This window comes from Pithys albifrons, chromosome 7 (genome assembly GCF_047495875.1).
Source record: "Pithys albifrons albifrons isolate INPA30051 chromosome 7, PitAlb_v1, whole genome shotgun sequence".
NCBI lineage: Eukaryota > Metazoa > Chordata > Aves > Passeriformes > Thamnophilidae > Pithys > Pithys albifrons.
In genome coordinates, this window is record NC_092464.1 from 53,788,807 (window position 1) to 53,804,301 (window position 15,495).

The 15,495-nt window shown below is 45.4% G+C and overlaps 2 protein-coding genes across 5 annotated transcripts in view; one reads left to right on the plus strand and one right to left on the minus strand.

Moving 5' to 3' along the window:
* The first annotated feature begins 3,440 nt into the window (after positions 1 to 3,440).
* SEC61G (SEC61 translocon subunit gamma) lies at positions 3,441 to 7,988 on the plus strand. 2 transcript variants are annotated; one of them, XM_071559618.1, is made up of 4 exons: positions 3,441 to 3,529; positions 4,860 to 4,959; positions 6,956 to 7,058; positions 7,880 to 7,988. In XM_071559618.1, the coding sequence occupies exons 2-4, from the start codon at positions 4,866 to 4,868 to the stop codon at positions 7,887 to 7,889; spliced, it is 207 nt and encodes a 68-aa protein (XP_071415719.1). In that variant the 5' UTR covers positions 3,441 to 3,529; positions 4,860 to 4,865; the 3' UTR covers positions 7,890 to 7,988. The 2 variants fall into 2 exon arrangements, with proteins under 2 accessions (XP_071415719.1, XP_071415718.1); XM_071559617.1 differs by lacking the exon at positions 3,441 to 3,529 and having other exon boundaries at positions 4,842 to 4,959.
* The window catches only part of TPK1 (thiamin pyrophosphokinase 1), a 308,446-nt gene continuing 299,074 nt past the window's right edge, over positions 6,124 to 15,495 (minus strand). For 2 of the 3 annotated variants that reach the window (XM_071559614.1, XM_071559615.1), the window contains one exon: positions 6,124 to 9,546. In XM_071559614.1, the coding sequence (XP_071415715.1) occupies positions 9,428 to 9,546 (119 nt within the window). In that variant the 3' untranslated portion in view covers positions 6,124 to 9,427. The remainder of the gene's footprint in view (positions 9,547 to 15,495) is intronic. The other variant, XM_071559613.1, reaches the window with a different exon arrangement.

The window sequence follows — 15,495 nt, forward strand, 5'->3', positions numbered from 1 at the left end:
GAGTACTGACTTACCTTCTTCCCAGGCTGCTTCACCTTCTCTTGTTCTGGGGTACTTCTTGTCCAGTTGCTAGCAGAATAAAAACAAACAACAGATTAGTCTGGTCACTGAGGTGCTCACTAAATCTTAATAATTTAAAAGTTCTCATTCTCAAGTCTTAGGAAATGAACAGTCCAACCACAGCCTGCAATAAGACAAATGACAACCCATCTTCAAGGCTCTGCTAGGCAAGCCCCATCAGCTCCACAAATCCCAGCTCTAAGGACTGCACACAAGTTTGGGACAGCTACACCACCTGCTATGACTGTACAACCATTGTCTCAAGAGGATAAGGTAATGCACATGTTAACAGTACACTCTGAGCAATATTCTACCTACCCACCCATCTACAGAGCAGGGCAGAGCAGCTCCAGGCTGAGCCCAGACAGACACCTCGTACGTGTGAGAACACCAAGCGTGCAACACAATTATGAGACAAACCTGTTACCAACAAGAATCGACCCCAATGACAGACACACAGACAAGACAAAGGACGTGACAGAGCCCGGAACTGCTCTGCCCTGCACACCCTTCGCCAGTGGTAAAAAGCAAGACAAGCTCCCTTGATGTGCTCTAAGGACCTGTTCTGGGATCCCCGTTTCACCAGACCGCCTTGAAAAATGCCTTCGGGAAGGTAGAAACTTGCACCCGACTCCTATCCCCTCTCTGGTTTGCAGCCCTCCACTTATCTTTCTGAGAGCTGGTGATGCAAATCCATCATTGACACAAAGAAAGTGTTTCTGGGCTGGCTCAGAGCTTTCTGTAGTCTCCAGGTTACTGTCTGATTTGACTATAGGAAAGAAAAGGAAGGCAAAGAAGGACTTCAGCAGCACATAGATTAAACCCCAGCAATTCCCCTACTTACCGTCCCTGAGGTGAACCAAGCTGCTCCCCTGTGGATTCTATCACCCTCTCCTTACATGCTGAGCAGTCCCAGCTGTGAGCAGTGAGGATAACGAGGAGTTGGAGCAGCCGAAGGTGTGGGTAGGGAGGATGACGAGAGACTGGAGAAGCTCCAGGTGTGGGCCATGAGGATTACAAAGGGTGACCTTCAAAAACAGAGACTAAACCCGATTCCAACACTCCTAAGCCAGCACTGAGATAAGAACTCTAGGACCCCAGAAACAATGCTGCAACAATAGAGTCACATTCTGTAACTGCAAGCTGATCTATGCAAGACCACAGAGGCTAAAGTGGAGCTGTAGAGGCTGAGTCCAGAACTGACATCCTATACCACCAAGACCAGAGAGACTAAACTGGAACTGTTGAGACTGAGCCCAGAACTGACAGCCTGCACCTCCAAGACTAGAGAGACTAAGGTGGAGCTGTTAATGGCCCAGCTCAGAAGGGGGAGCCGACATTTCTTGCCACATAGAGACTAAATCAGAACCATAGCACCTGAAACCCCTGCTGAGAGCCAACACATCCAAGACAGTACAGATAACGGGAACCACAGAGTCCCTACCCAGAACTGAGAGGTGAAACTTTGCAGACCATAGAGACAAAACCAGAACTGGAGGTTCCAAATCTGTAAATGACAACTGATGCCTCCAAGATCATTTAGACTTAATTGGAACCATTGAATTCAAAGCTCAAAGTCACTTAAAGGCCTTATTATCATCTGGGACTCTTTCTTTGTTATCTTAATTAGCTGTTTCTGTTCCTGGGGCTACAGGCAGTCCTTGTGAGCATTTGGTGCTTCCCACAGTCACAGGTGTTCAATTCTGCTTTAAAAGGGAAGGTGCATCAAAGCTACCCCGAGAAATTCCTCCCCTCCTGTCGCTGCTCTGCTGCACTGCCCAGGCCTGGGTCAGGACAGAATAAGCACTGGCATTGAGGGTGGGGAAGGCACAGTATGTGACACTGTCCCTTTTCCTGCTTCCCAGTGCTGTACTCCTGAGGATAAGCACTTCCCAAGCAGTGGCATGACAGATGCTCAGAGATGCAGGGGTTCTGGGTGGGCACAGAACAAAAAACAGACTGTCTTTGTTCGTAAATAAAGTGAACTTTTTGTTATGAAGTCCTAGCAGGTATCCAGCCCTTTGGTAAAATGATGCTCAAAAGAAAAACCAAAAAAACCCCAAAAACCTTCTGATGCCTAAATTCCTGCAAAAGACTCTCCAAATAATATTAGTGGAGATAAATAGATAGATAAAGTAGCCCTTTTACAAGAAACTTCCAGGTGCTTACCAAAAGTATGCATTTGTGCAGCAGTTAAATGTTACAGATTCAGAGTCCAGAGTGCTCTCCTTTAAACCACAGGACTGCCCCAACTCCCTGAAAGGAGATTGTACCCGGGGGGAGGGGGGGTTGGTCTCTTTTCTCAGGCAACCAGCAGTAGCACAAGAGGGCACAGCTTAAGCTCTGTCAAGGGAGGTTTAGATTGGATATTAGAAATTCTTCACAGAGTGCTCAGGCACTGTAATGGGCTGCCCAGAGAGGTTGTGGATCCTCCATCCCTGGAGGTGTTTAAGATGAGACTGGATTTGGCACTCACTGCCATGATCTGGTAATCACAGCGGGGTTGGATCAAGAGTTGGACTTGATCCAGGAGGTCTCTTCCAACCCAGTTCATTCTACAATTCTATGAAATCTGTGTTATCTTTGTTTTTCCTTTACCTGTTACAAAACGAAATTTTCCTTTCAAAAACAGCAAGGAAGTGCCCACCTTGCCAGTGGCAGCCTTTTGGCCCCTCGGGCAAGGAAGTGTCTTACACCAAACACCTCGTGGCAAGGAAATATTTAAAGCTTTCCCACCTTTGAGTGCTGCACCAAGAAAAGCCCCAGGACTGGGTGTTGTCCAAGGTGATGAACTGTGTAGCCCACAGTGGTGTCAGTGCTCCCACAAACCTCTGACTCGTGGGTAATCACAGCACGAACAAGTTTTTATTGTTTCTGGGTTGCTTTTTTCCCCCCAGCCCTTTACGGAACAGCATTTGTTACGGGCACATTCACGGAACCGCTTAGCTTAGAAAAGCCCGCGAGGTGATGGAGAGACCCAACACCACCCGGGCCCCGAGTGCCACGTCCAGCCTGGAATTCCTCAAACCCCTCCAGGGATGGGAACTCCACCTCCTCCCTGGGCAGCCCCTTCCAGTGTCTGACCGCCCTTTCTGGGAAGGAATTCCCCGTGATACCCAGCCTACACTTTCCCCGGGGCAGCCCGACGTTGGGCGCTCTCTGCTGACGCCGGTGCGTCCGTCCGTCCGTCCGTCCATCCATCCATCCATCCCTTTATCCCTCGCATCCCAAGGATGCCCCGCATGGGAACAGAACGCACCGCCGTGCCGGGCGGACGGGCGCATCCACGGGCGGATCCCGGGAGCCGGAATGGAAGGAAAAAAACCCCGCAAACCCCAAACCACCGCCACGCCCGAAATCCTCCTTTCCCCGCCCCAAACCCGCCCCCGCCAGTGGTGACGCCATCGTCCCGCCCTCGTGACGTCAGGGCCGCGCTGTGCGACGTGTCCCTGTGGCGGCGGTGAAGGCGGTGAGGGTTGTGCTGGGGGACTATTCCGGGGGGATCGCGGGGGAGCATCCCGAGGGAGCATCCCAGGGGGTCACGCCGGGGGTCGGGTCGGGCCGGGCCGGGCATCGCGGGCAGGGAGGGCTCGGGAGGCCGGAACGCGGGTGACGGGGCCTGGGCAGGGCCCGGGGAGCCCTCGGACCGTGCGGGGAAATCGGGCACAGCCACCCCCTGGGACCGTGCGGGGGGATCGGGCACAGCCACCCCCTGGGACCGTGCGGGGGGATCGGGCACAGCCACCCCCTGGGACCGTGCGGGGGGATCGGGCACAGTCACCCCCTGGGACCGTGCGGGGGAATCGGGCACAGCCACCCCCTGGGACCGAGCGGGGGGATCGGGCACAGCCACCCCCTGGGACCGAGCGGGGGGATCGCGCACAGCCACCCCCTGGGACCGAGCGGGGGGATCGGGCACAGCCACCCCCTGGGACCGAGCGGGGAAATCGGGCACAGCCACCCCCTGGGACCGTGCGGGGGGATCGGGCACAGCCACCCCCTGGGACCGTGCGGGGGGATCGGGCACAGCCACCCCCTGGGACCGTGCGGGGGGATCGGGCACAGCCACCCCCTGGGACCGAGCGGGGGGATCGCGCACAGCCACCCCCTGGGACCGAGCGGGGGGATCGGGCACAGCCACCCCCTGGGACCGAGCGGGGAAATCGGGCACAGCCACCCCCTGGGACCGTGCGGGGGGATCGGGCACAGCAAGCCGCTCGGACCGTGCGGGGGGATCGGGCACAGCCACCCCCTGGGACCGTGCGGGGGGATCGGGCACAGTCACCCCCTGGGACCAAACGGGGGGATCACAGCAGCCCCTGGGACCGTGCGGGGGAATCGGGCACAGCCACCCCCCTGGGACCGTGCGGGGGAATCGGGCACAGCCACCCCCTGGGACCGAGCGGGGGGATCACTGCGAGCCGTCGGACCGTGCGGGGGAGTCAATCACAGCTACCTCTGGGATCGGGGAGCCCATGCGGGGGAATCGGGCACAGCGAGCCCCTCGGCCCGGGCAATTCTTTGCCGTGAGGCACCTTCAGAAACGCGGCTGATGAAGCTGTTGTTTTCTGTGCCAAAAGGCTTAATTTTCCGTAATCATTTCTGCAGTCGGAAGTAAACCCTCATGTTTATTTTTCTTCGTTTTCTCCGAAGTATCTTTTAAAAGTCCACCTGGGTTGGAGTGTGAAATTTATAAGCTGTTTTAAATCTGCACAAGTTTTGTAGGTAGCTGCTTTTCTGTAATTAAAAAATTCTGGGTTTCAGTATATATACAGTGCTAAATGCCTTCATCTTTGCAGGTAATCATGGACCAGGTAATGCAGTTTGTGGAGCCCAGCAGGCAGTTTGTGAAGGACTCCATAAGACTTGTTAAGAGGTGCACCAAGCCTGACAGGAAAGGTAAAGCACCCAATAAACCAGAACACAACCTGTTTCATCCTACATCTTAAACTATGTGTCTCTCCGTATGTCACTTGTGCTGATTCATTTGCTGTGAGTGTTTCTCAGCTGCCAATACAAGATTTAAACTTGAGCAGTTGTCTAAATTTTAATGGGTTTATGGTTCTGGCTGTAAGAAACTCGAATGTGTTCTTTTCTTAAGAAAGAGGCTAATTAGCTGAAATCAGCCATTTTGAGGCAGGCAAGTAACACTTTTCATGGATCAAGTAGAATCATAGAATCATAAAATGGATTGGGTTGGAAAAGACCTCCGAGATCATCAAGTCCAACCCTTGGTCCAACTCCAGTCCCTTTACCAGATCATGGCACTCAGTGCCACAGCCAATCTGCATTTAAAAACCTCTAGGGATGGGGAATCCACCCCCTCTCTGGGCAGCCCATTCCAATGCCTGAGCACTCTGTCTGTAAAGAATTTTTTCTGATCCCCAACTTCAATTTTCCCTGGCAGAGCTTGAGCCCATCGTGCCCCCTTGTCCTATTGCTGAGTGCCTGGGAGAAGAGACCAACCCCCACCTGGCCAGAACTTCCCTTCAGGCAGTTCCAGACAGTGCTGAGGTCACCTCTGAGCCTCCTCTTCTCCAGGCTAAACACCCCCAGCTCCCTCAGCCTCTCCCCACAGCACTTGTGCTCCAGTCCCTTCTCCAGCCTTGTTGCTCTTCTCTGGACTCACTCCAGCCCCTCAATCTCTTTCCTCAACTGGGGGGCCCAGAACTGAACACAACACTCAAGGTGTGGCCTCCCCAAGGCAGAGTCCAGGGGAAGGGTCACTGCCCTGGGCCTGCTGGCCACGCTAGTTTGGATCCAGGCCAGGATCCCATTGGCCTTCTTGGCCACCTGGGCACACTGTTGGCTCCTGTTGAGCTTCCTGTCCCTCAGTCCCCCCAGGTCCCTTTCTGCCTGGCTGCTCTGCAGCCACTCTGTGCCCAGCCTGGAGCACTGCAGGGGGTTGGGGTGGCCAAAGAGCAGGACCTGCACTTGGCCTTATTGAACTTCATCCCACTGGAATCAGCCCAGTTCAGTATAAGTCAACTGAACTGAAAAGAACTTGTGTGCACTTCGAAGTGACAAATGCAGCAGTCAAATTGGATTGATTGCACCTGGGAGATATCCTGGTGGAAACTGCTTTTTATTTTGACTTTGGAGGAAACACTTCATTTTAGGAGACTTGAGTGGAACTAGAATTGCTTTTTGTGGTGCCCATTCAGTGCTCCACAGTTGTCACTCACTGCCTGACTGGGACAAGAAGAATTTTGTTGCTGGGAGTACAGAAGAGTAGGTTTTGCACTTTCTCAAAGGCACTGGAGAGAAGCTGTAACTATAACCAGAATGCAGCTGGTCATCCTTAATGGTAGTAGTTGCAATGCTTTTTTCATGTACTCAGGATGAACAATTCTTAATTTTACTGACACCTTTGGAGATCACTAAGAAACTTCATTCATTGTCAGACTGGCAGGTTGTGAGGGGCTGTTGACCTTCTTAGTCCACTTCATGGTTGCTGTCTTGAAATAATTGAAAATATCACAATAATTGAAATATTTTTGCGGGGACTTAAGGTGCTCTCCTCTTGTGACAGGCATAAATGGAGCTTTTCTGGTTTTGATACTGTATCAGGGATTATTTTCAGGGCTTGTAGGGGTGTAAAGGAAAGATAATGGAATCAGTGTTCCACGAATTGTCATGGACTGTGGATGTTTCTGATTCTGCTTCTTAAAGAAGTTGTGGTAGGCCATTCTTTGTGGAAAGCAGCACCTTCTCTTTCAAAATCTCATCTGTCTTCTGAAAAAGTGAATTAATTTCTCAGAGTCACTGCAGTTTGCTTTGGAATTATGTCCTGTGTTAACACTGTTCTCTAAAGGTCTCTCTTTTGGTCACTGCAGTGCCCACCTCTATGTCATACATGAGGCTTCCTGGACAAAATTCTGTTTTGTTTTTGCAGAGTTCCAGAAGATTGCCATGGCAACAGCAATTGGCTTTGCAATAATGGGCTTCATTGGTTTCTTTGTCAAATTGATCCATATCCCAATCAACAATATAATTGTGTAAGTAAATATGACCTTCAATTTCACTAAATATTTACCTGTTCTGTTTCAGAGGATGTTGGTTTGCTCTGCAGGATCTGTGTTGCTTTAGTGACTGTGCATTTCACATGTTAGTGCATATGACAGGAATTGCTGGATGCAAAGGATTGATCAGCAAGTAGGTTGTTAAGTTAGCATGCTGCAAAATATTAGATGCATGGATGTTCAGGTTTTTTCTGAGTATTCTGCTTCAAAACTGAACTTCAGATATTTTGATTTCCAGTTCCTCGGTGTCTGTTTGACCACAGAACATTCACTTTATCTGGATCTTACATATTCGTAGAGTTTCCAGTTTATAATTTGAGCATCCAAAGTAAACAGAGGGATGGTAAGGGAGAGTAAACCAAGTGGGTGTGCTGTAGGATGACAGGGCACAGAGCAAAGTTGGTCTTGTTTCATTTACTTACTGCTACATATGTTTGAAACTTTGTTTTATGTGTAGCTGCATTTTGTAAAATCCCTTTTGGAATGAATGTTTCAGCAGGAATATCTTGACCTTAAGTTGACTGGCACCATGGTACTGGCCCATTATGATTACCAATTAAAACTCCCCTTATTTTCCAGAGCTAATGTAATGCCCTTGCTAGCACTGGAAGAGGTTAAATACTATTCTGTGCCCCTGATGTGTGGCTTGCTTACACCACAGAGAAGTGTCTGAAAACAGGAGATAAGCTGTAAAGGTTGTCCTAGCAAGGCAGTGGTGGGAGAACAAATTAGCCTTCAGGTGGGATCACTTCATTACCCTTGATTAATTGAAACTGATTACTTTGTTCTCTCAACAGAGGTGGCTGAATATTCCTCATGAAGAAGAAGACAGTTGTGACACCTATGGCAAAGATTTCACAGCTTTAATTTGTTTGATATTAAACAAGTTCACTTTGGGTTTTCAAACATTCTTGTCATCTTATTTCTCTTTTAAAGTGTGTATGATCATACCTGTCTATATTACAGGCTTTTTATTTTTAAGCAGTAGTAGGAGTGTCTTTTGTTTGGTTTGTGACTTCTTTTAACCACAGTAGGATCATTCAGGTAGAAAGAAGCTTGGGAGGCCTCTGGTTCAATGTCCTGCTCCTGGCTGGGTCAGGGTTGCTTAAGGCTTTGTCCAGTCAGATACTGAAACCCTCCAAGGGTGACAACTGACCTCTTCAGGAGCTGTTTACCAAGGAGTAAATGAAGCATTGGAACAGCATTGCTCCAGCAAGAGTAGACAGCAAGAAAACAGCATTACTGTATCCTCTCAAGTGGTGATTTAAGTCTGTCAACTGGAATTCTTGTCACTAATTTCTGGGATCACCATCATTATCACTAATTCCTGTCTGTATTTGGAAACCTTTCTAGGTTATAGTGTGTACTTGACTGGAAAAAAACTGCATCAAATGAAGAACTTGCAGGGCCAGTCCTTATTCTGGTGGCATAATTATAAAACCCAAAGTTAGTTGGTTACTGAGATGTACCATTTGAGCACGATTTAGTTGTCATAAATAAATCCACAACTTGCTCACAGTGCTGGACAGGATATACACCCATTTTGGATGCTGTTCTGTACATAGAATTTTAAAGCAGCCTGGAATTTTCATCATTAAATCATTGAACATTTTGATTTTTAAGAACTGAGCCTGCAGAAACTCTGGTAGATGCAATGCTATTCCTCCTCAGATTGAGATTAAGAAATTTATTTCACTCCAGAAATCTTATTGTAAGCATTAGGTATTTGCAGGAGCTACAACAGTATTTCTATTACAGATTTTAAAAGCACTTAATACTTGGAAATCTGATACTGGTATTACAGCAATACTGACACTTCCTCAGTACACAAACTTCCTTCCTAAGTAGAAAAGTTCAATTATTATTCTCCTTGAGAAATCTTCACCAGCACCTACATATGTTACAAACCAGGACAGAAAAATGAGATTAACTAATCTCAGTGCTATCACCTTGTAATGCAGTCACACTGTGTGCAGCTGGGTACTGTATTTCCTTTCAGCAAAAGGGCAGAAAATAGTTCAGTATTGGAATAAACTACTTTGTAAAAGTAGTGTGAACTAAGCAGATAAGCAGTGGCAGTTCCTTTACATTCATTTCTGTTTGTGGCTGTACTGGGTGACTGCTCATGTGTCATCTGATGGAATAGTGTGAGGTACCAGAGCGAGGTACTCCATTACTGTAAGTCATTTGGATTTCAAGTGACTTTTATTTCAGACTTGTTTTCCATTCAAGACATAAAATCAGTGCCTGCTTACATCTTTTGGAAGAGCTTTGCTGTCTTAATTCAGTGAGATTTTGCAGTAATTGGAGTCGTGTGGGATCAGAAGAGGTGGCTGTAGCTGATCTTATCTTTTGATGGCCATTGTCCACAGCAGAGGCTTGTCTGTCTCGATGGTCACAATCCCAGAGTTGTCATAGGTGTTGGAGGTACTGACCAGTGTTCCAAACTTCAGCACCTGGTTAGCTGTAAAGCAAATATATCAGGCTTAGTGTTACTCCACAGCAATAAATGCACATCAGTGCTTTTGCCTGAAAAGACTGCTGCTCCCAGACAGAATGAAAAGATAGCTGAATAAATCTAACCCAGATAAACATAATCTAAAATACCTATGTTAAATAAATTAGAAGGCGTGTATGATGCTTTTTGAGGACCTGTAGTGGGAATAAATTACTTCTCAATCCCTCAGTTAATATTTTGAGTTTACAGCAGATTATTACAAAATCAGGATGTCGGATATTCCCCAGAGTTTGACATCTGGAAATTTGTACTATGTTAGCATCAGCTCAAGTACCAGTGCTGGAAAAGGTATTTAAAGTAAAACAAGGCAGAGTAGTTCCAAATTTGGGATTTGCTTTCACTCAGCAACCTGCCTATGATGTTTTAAAATGTGAACAGTTCTAGAGCAAAGGCCAGTGGTTAAAAGTTACATTATTTACCAACTTTGAATTAAGTGTCCTGCATCTCCCATTGCATGTTAGTGAGGTGGGTGTCTGTGTACAATACAAACCAAGGGGCATTACTCCAACACAGGCCCAAACATTCAGAACTCTTAAGACTATCCTTTGCTTTAGCCTATAAAACAAATGACAGCTCTTAGTGGCAGCACAGGGATAGATACAAGGACGGAGGATACGAGGAAAGCTGCATATGGGGAAAATATTCAGGAAGATCAGCAAGTGTGTGTGGCCTACCAGAATTGCCAAACTGTGCATTAATACTGAAGGAAAAGCCCTCTAGATTTGCTATTGAGTGACCCTCTGCAGCTGAGATCTCCCAGTGATCGAAAGGCACGCAAAGCAACTTGGTAAGTCTATTTTGTGATTTGCACAGGAGACACATTGTCCTGTGTTGGTAAACTTGGGTATAGTGCAGGATTACAATGCATGGTACACTCTGTTGCTGGAAGCTGCACAGGAGGAACTGATCGTGCCATGCTGTAGAGCTTTAAAATAAGGGACAGCGACAAGCCAGGAGATGTGGTTCTGTGTCTCCCACCAAATCTGTGCTTGCTGATTCTTATTCCTCCTCCTACGCTTGTTACTAGCTTGAAATTAACTGAAAGAGAGAAGAGCAACGAGGCTGGTGAAGGGACTGGAGCACAAGTCCTATGGGGAGAGGCTGAGGGAGCTGGGGGTGTTTAGCCTGGAGAAGAGGAGGCTCAGAGGTGACCTCAGCACTGTCTAGAACTACCTGAAGGGAAGTTCTGGCCAGGTGGGGGTTGGTCTCTTCTCCCAGGCACTCAGCAATAGGACAAGGGGGCACGATGGGCTCAAGCTCTGCCAGGGGAAATTGAAGTTGGAGATGAGAAAAAAATTCTTTGCAGAGAGAGTGCTCAGGCATTGGAATGGCCTGCCCAGAGAGGGGGTGGATTCCCCATCCCTGAAGGTTTTTTAAGGTGAGATTGGCTGTGGCACTGAGTGCCATGATCTGGTAAAGGGACTGGAGTTGGACCAAGGGTTGGACTTGATGATCTCGGAGGTCTTTTCCAACCCAATCCATTCTATGAATCTCTAAAAAGAAGGTCTCAGCTGCTAGCTGTGTTTGTTGGAAAGAGAGTAACACCCAAGTTTCACCCTGCTTCAAATGGGAGAGTCCCTGCCACTTGAATTTCTCAGGAGCTGGGAGCATAACTGCAATGCAGTGCAGAGATTCAGCACAGAGAGAGGGGAAAAGAAAAAAAAAAGTACTGCTGTACTAGATCAACTGTGGACCTAAATTAAAGGTGCTAAATTATGTCAGGATGCTTTTGGACACACAGTGGTACTAGGAAGGCTCCCAGACAAATGCCAGGACAAATGAGGTGTGGTGTTTGCCTTTGGAAGAGACAGCAAAGGCCACTGGGGTTGTGCCCTGCCAGAGGCTGATGCAGTGGACGGAGTTGCCAGCGAATCCCGATTACACCCTCTGCAGGTAAACAAGTCACTCAGTGGGGAGGTAACACATGGCAGAGTTCCCTCTGTGAAAAAACTCCCAAAATACTGTCTTAAGTGCTGTGGTCAAGTGATGGATGTTGCCAGTCAGTTTAAAGTAGGACAGTACCTTAAATAGTTTAAAATTCTTATTGACACACAAATTACCCCTTTTTCATTACTATGCATTGAAGCTTCAAGGGGGTGGGGAGGAAGAACTTTGTGGACCTACTGCTGTATAAACGCACTCAGTATCATTTATAGCTTCTTGCTCAAGAGTCAGAACAATATTTAATGTTTCACAGCTTTAGATATGAAACAATGGCTCTGTAGAAGGCAAGAATTAACAACAACATGGCAGCTTAATGAAACAAAATCTAAAGCTATATTTCTTCAAGCATAAAATTAAGTGAAAATGAGAGTTTTTTTTTCCTCTAAACAGAAAATCCTTGTCCACTAGATGGAGCCTTTTATCTTTCTCTGTCAGGTTTTCTCCTGCACAGGGATCACAGTTTGAAATGCTGAAGTGAAAAAATGCAAAAACTATAAAATATTACTACTGATTCACGTGGCTCAAATGGACCAATTCCAAGCCCTTGGTTTCACAACCAGCCAACATTTCCACTAACGTAATTAAAAATGCATGCTTTCCATTCAATAAATGAACAATAATTAATGTGAAAAACTAGGTTTGAGCCCGTAAAGGAAATAAAGATGATGTCCACATCTACTGCTGCTCGGCAAACTTCCTGCTGTGTCATGCATTTTGATGTGAAGTTTACAAGGTCAAAGAAGTGGAAAGTTTTATCAGTTCATACCTGGTCCATTTTCTTTTTTTCCCCCTTTTTATTTTTTTTAATGTATTTCAGTCTTATTTGTTCAGTCCCAGCAAGAGTTTATGCCTTGGGGAAAAAGCCCTGTTACAACACCCATTCTTGCTATTGAGATTAATTTTCAGGAAACGCATTCCAAAGAAAACCACCTTTTTATTTTCTAATATTTAGTATTTACAGTTTTGCTGCTTACCAATTTTAATAAAGTATTTCACATTCTGATTTAAAAAAAAATCTAAATCTCAACACCACTGTGAATTTTAGAATTTTCTAATTAAAAGAAATCTTACTTTGGCTCACTGAAAATTTTGACAAATATAGTCTCTTGTTTCTCATGAGAACTTTCTAGAGCTCTTCCTGTCTTTATTTTTTTGGGAAAAAACCCCTCAAACAACAACAGCAAAAACACCCAACACAATCTCAGATGGCTTTTTATGGTGTGCCCTGTCTTCCTACCAGTATGGAATTTCCCATGGATTGCAACATACCATTAATTCAGACCTAAACTTGGACATGGAGGGGGCTTATTTTGATGAGGCAGTGGAGGAATGTTTTTCTAGCAGCTTTTGTTTGAATCTGCTGGGATTTGAGAATGTTGGAAACAATTCAGAGAAGAAATCTGAGGGCATGTAGGTGAGCTTCCCAAAGGAGCATCACCACAAAGATCATGGTTTCTTAGATATCTCTTTTACTGACCAAATTATATGAAAAAAGAGGTCTCATTAACCCAAGACTGCTAATAATTTCCACTATTTTATTGCTTATATTTTGATATTTTGTAAAATACACAAATCTAAGGATGCCATGTGGAAAATGTTAATCTCAGTTTAAAAACTGGGGACTATCATTGTGGCAAGAACAACATTTGGAAATGTTAACATAAGTTATATAAATAATCAAACAAAACCCCCAAACTTAAACATTTATTTTAAGGTCTCATATTTATACTTCTACCACAGCTGGGAGTTGGTTTTGAGTTGATAGCACCATAAATGAGACCTAATCCCTCCTTGCAATCCTTTTGCTGCCAGATTTCAGTTTGGAAACTGAGAAATGGAGTGGGAGTCATCATGGCAGGTGCTGCAAAAACACTAACTCAATATAGGGAATTCCTCTTAATAATTGTATTCATGATCTAGTAGACTTATAAACATTATTTCTATGAGTTCATTGTAGTGTTTAGGATATCTATCTATCTATCTATCTATCTATCTATCTATCTATCTATCTATCTATCTATCTATCTATCTATCTATCATGTATGTCTTAGAAGCTGCACTTAAGCAGGGCTTGAGGGAAGGCATATTCAGAGAAAAACTTCATCTTAAACTTGTTGTGTATGGCAAAAGCAAATCATTTCAGGTTCTTATCACTGTGAACACAAATGACAGAGACCAAAACAGTATCATGATAAGAATGATACTGGGAGACTTAGACTATGCTTCTTTTCCTCAACTGTGTGTCTCAATTACTTCCCAAAATATGTAAAGTCACACCTTGCTGGTTTCCTCCACTGAAAATAGAAATAAGGAAAGGAATACAAGCAGACTGCCTTGCTGGCATGGATGTTTGGAATATTAAAATAATTAATTATTAATTAAAAGTCATATTATACTGAAAGTAAGCTTCTCCCCCCTAAACATGCTGCATCAAAATTATAGAAAATAAAGATCAATAAGATGAAACCCAAGCTAAAGTGAAATATTGAATCACCATTTGGTATCCTATTACAGTTCATCTGGATAGGATTTCCCTGAAGTTCTGTGTTAGGAGCAAAAATCTGCATTTAAATGGAGATACATTAGTAATGCATGAGCTAGTCCTTTGCAGGTCACCCCGTGTCTGCAGAACAGCAGCATTAATTTTGCTATTTAAAAGTAAAAGAACCCAAGTTGTTTGTAGACTGATTTTCCTTTCATTCCTCCTGGTTCTACACTTGTGGTTACACTGACTTCTCTCGAGTTAATCTTGATTTACACTGATGGATACAAAGGCAAAATTGGGTCCTTGATCTCTGTGCAGTGGGAACTGCAAAACTGGAAGTTGCAAATAACAGTAATTTACAGTAAAACATGAACTCTTTTCAATACTGATGCACCAGAGGTACCATAAGGGCTTGCTGAGTCTGGTGGGAGGGAACAGCCTGGCCTGTTCCTGCACAGATCCCCTCAGGGCCAACAGGGGGTTTGAACAGGCAAAAAAAAATTACACTGGACAATTTTTATTACTGCTGTAGCTTTTGGTACCTGCTTTTGTAGCACAGAACAATGCTTTTGGAATCTCAGTGTATTCATACAAGCAGGCAGGGCCAGGTGGCCATTCCAGCAGTTCAGATGCTTGGCAGGGGCTCTGCAGCACAGCCTGCCTGGCCTCACCTCGCTGGGAATTCAGGGAGTGACAACAAAACCACTGGCTGTCAAGGCTTCACAACCTCATTTAGAAGAGAGGAAAATATGTTCACAAAACTGTGTGTTCTACCCTGGATAGAAACCACCCATGTTGGGTGAGCCTTCAGAAATGCAAATAGATGTCAGAAGTTTTCAAATTTATTTCCAGCACATATTTTTTTTTCCCGCTTTGTAATCACGGTGGTACTGCAAGGACAGCTTGAACTCCTCCTGTCACATCACCTGGCAATTTAAAGAGATAAGCTGGTAAAAACGATGCTAAGAAACAGATGCCTTCTCCACTAAGGTCTCTGCTGCTACTACTGCTTCGCCAAGATCAACAAGAATCATTAACTGCAGGGGGTTTCTACATATTAGTGGCATTTTAGCACTACTAACAAGGTGTGCTTCAGTGTTTGTTCAGCATCACTTCAGCCTCTTAATTAAAGTGGCCTGAAAAGTTAGAGGAGGATACTATATACTGTGTTTCCAGTAGTGCCTTTCCAGTCTAGATATGATAAAGCTGTACCAATAGAAGAACCAAGAGTAGAAGTGATTTAGCAAAAACATAAAGTAAGTGAAGGAAATAGCTGTCTGGAAGACTGTTTCACTAGGCTGAAGGCAAAGCCAGGCTATGAAGTAATTATAAGAATTGAGTTAGCTGGTAAAAAGTGGGGTGTTTACTTAATTTTTAATGTTTGCCAGTAAGTTTGCATAAGGTTTATCAAACTGCTTACAGCTCTGAGGGGCTGTACAGGTGACAGGTACTATTAATAATAGTGT

Bases quoted from the DNA above. Each gene is read 5' to 3' on its own strand.
- SEC61G (XM_071559617.1), top strand. From the start codon at position 4,842: ATGCCTTCATCTTTGCAGGTAATCATGGACCAGGTAATGCAGTTTGTG. The intron at 4,960-6,955 runs GTAAAGCACCCA...TTGTTTTTGCAG, and splicing joins CACCAAGCCTGACAGGAAAG to AGTTCCAGAAGATTGCCATG.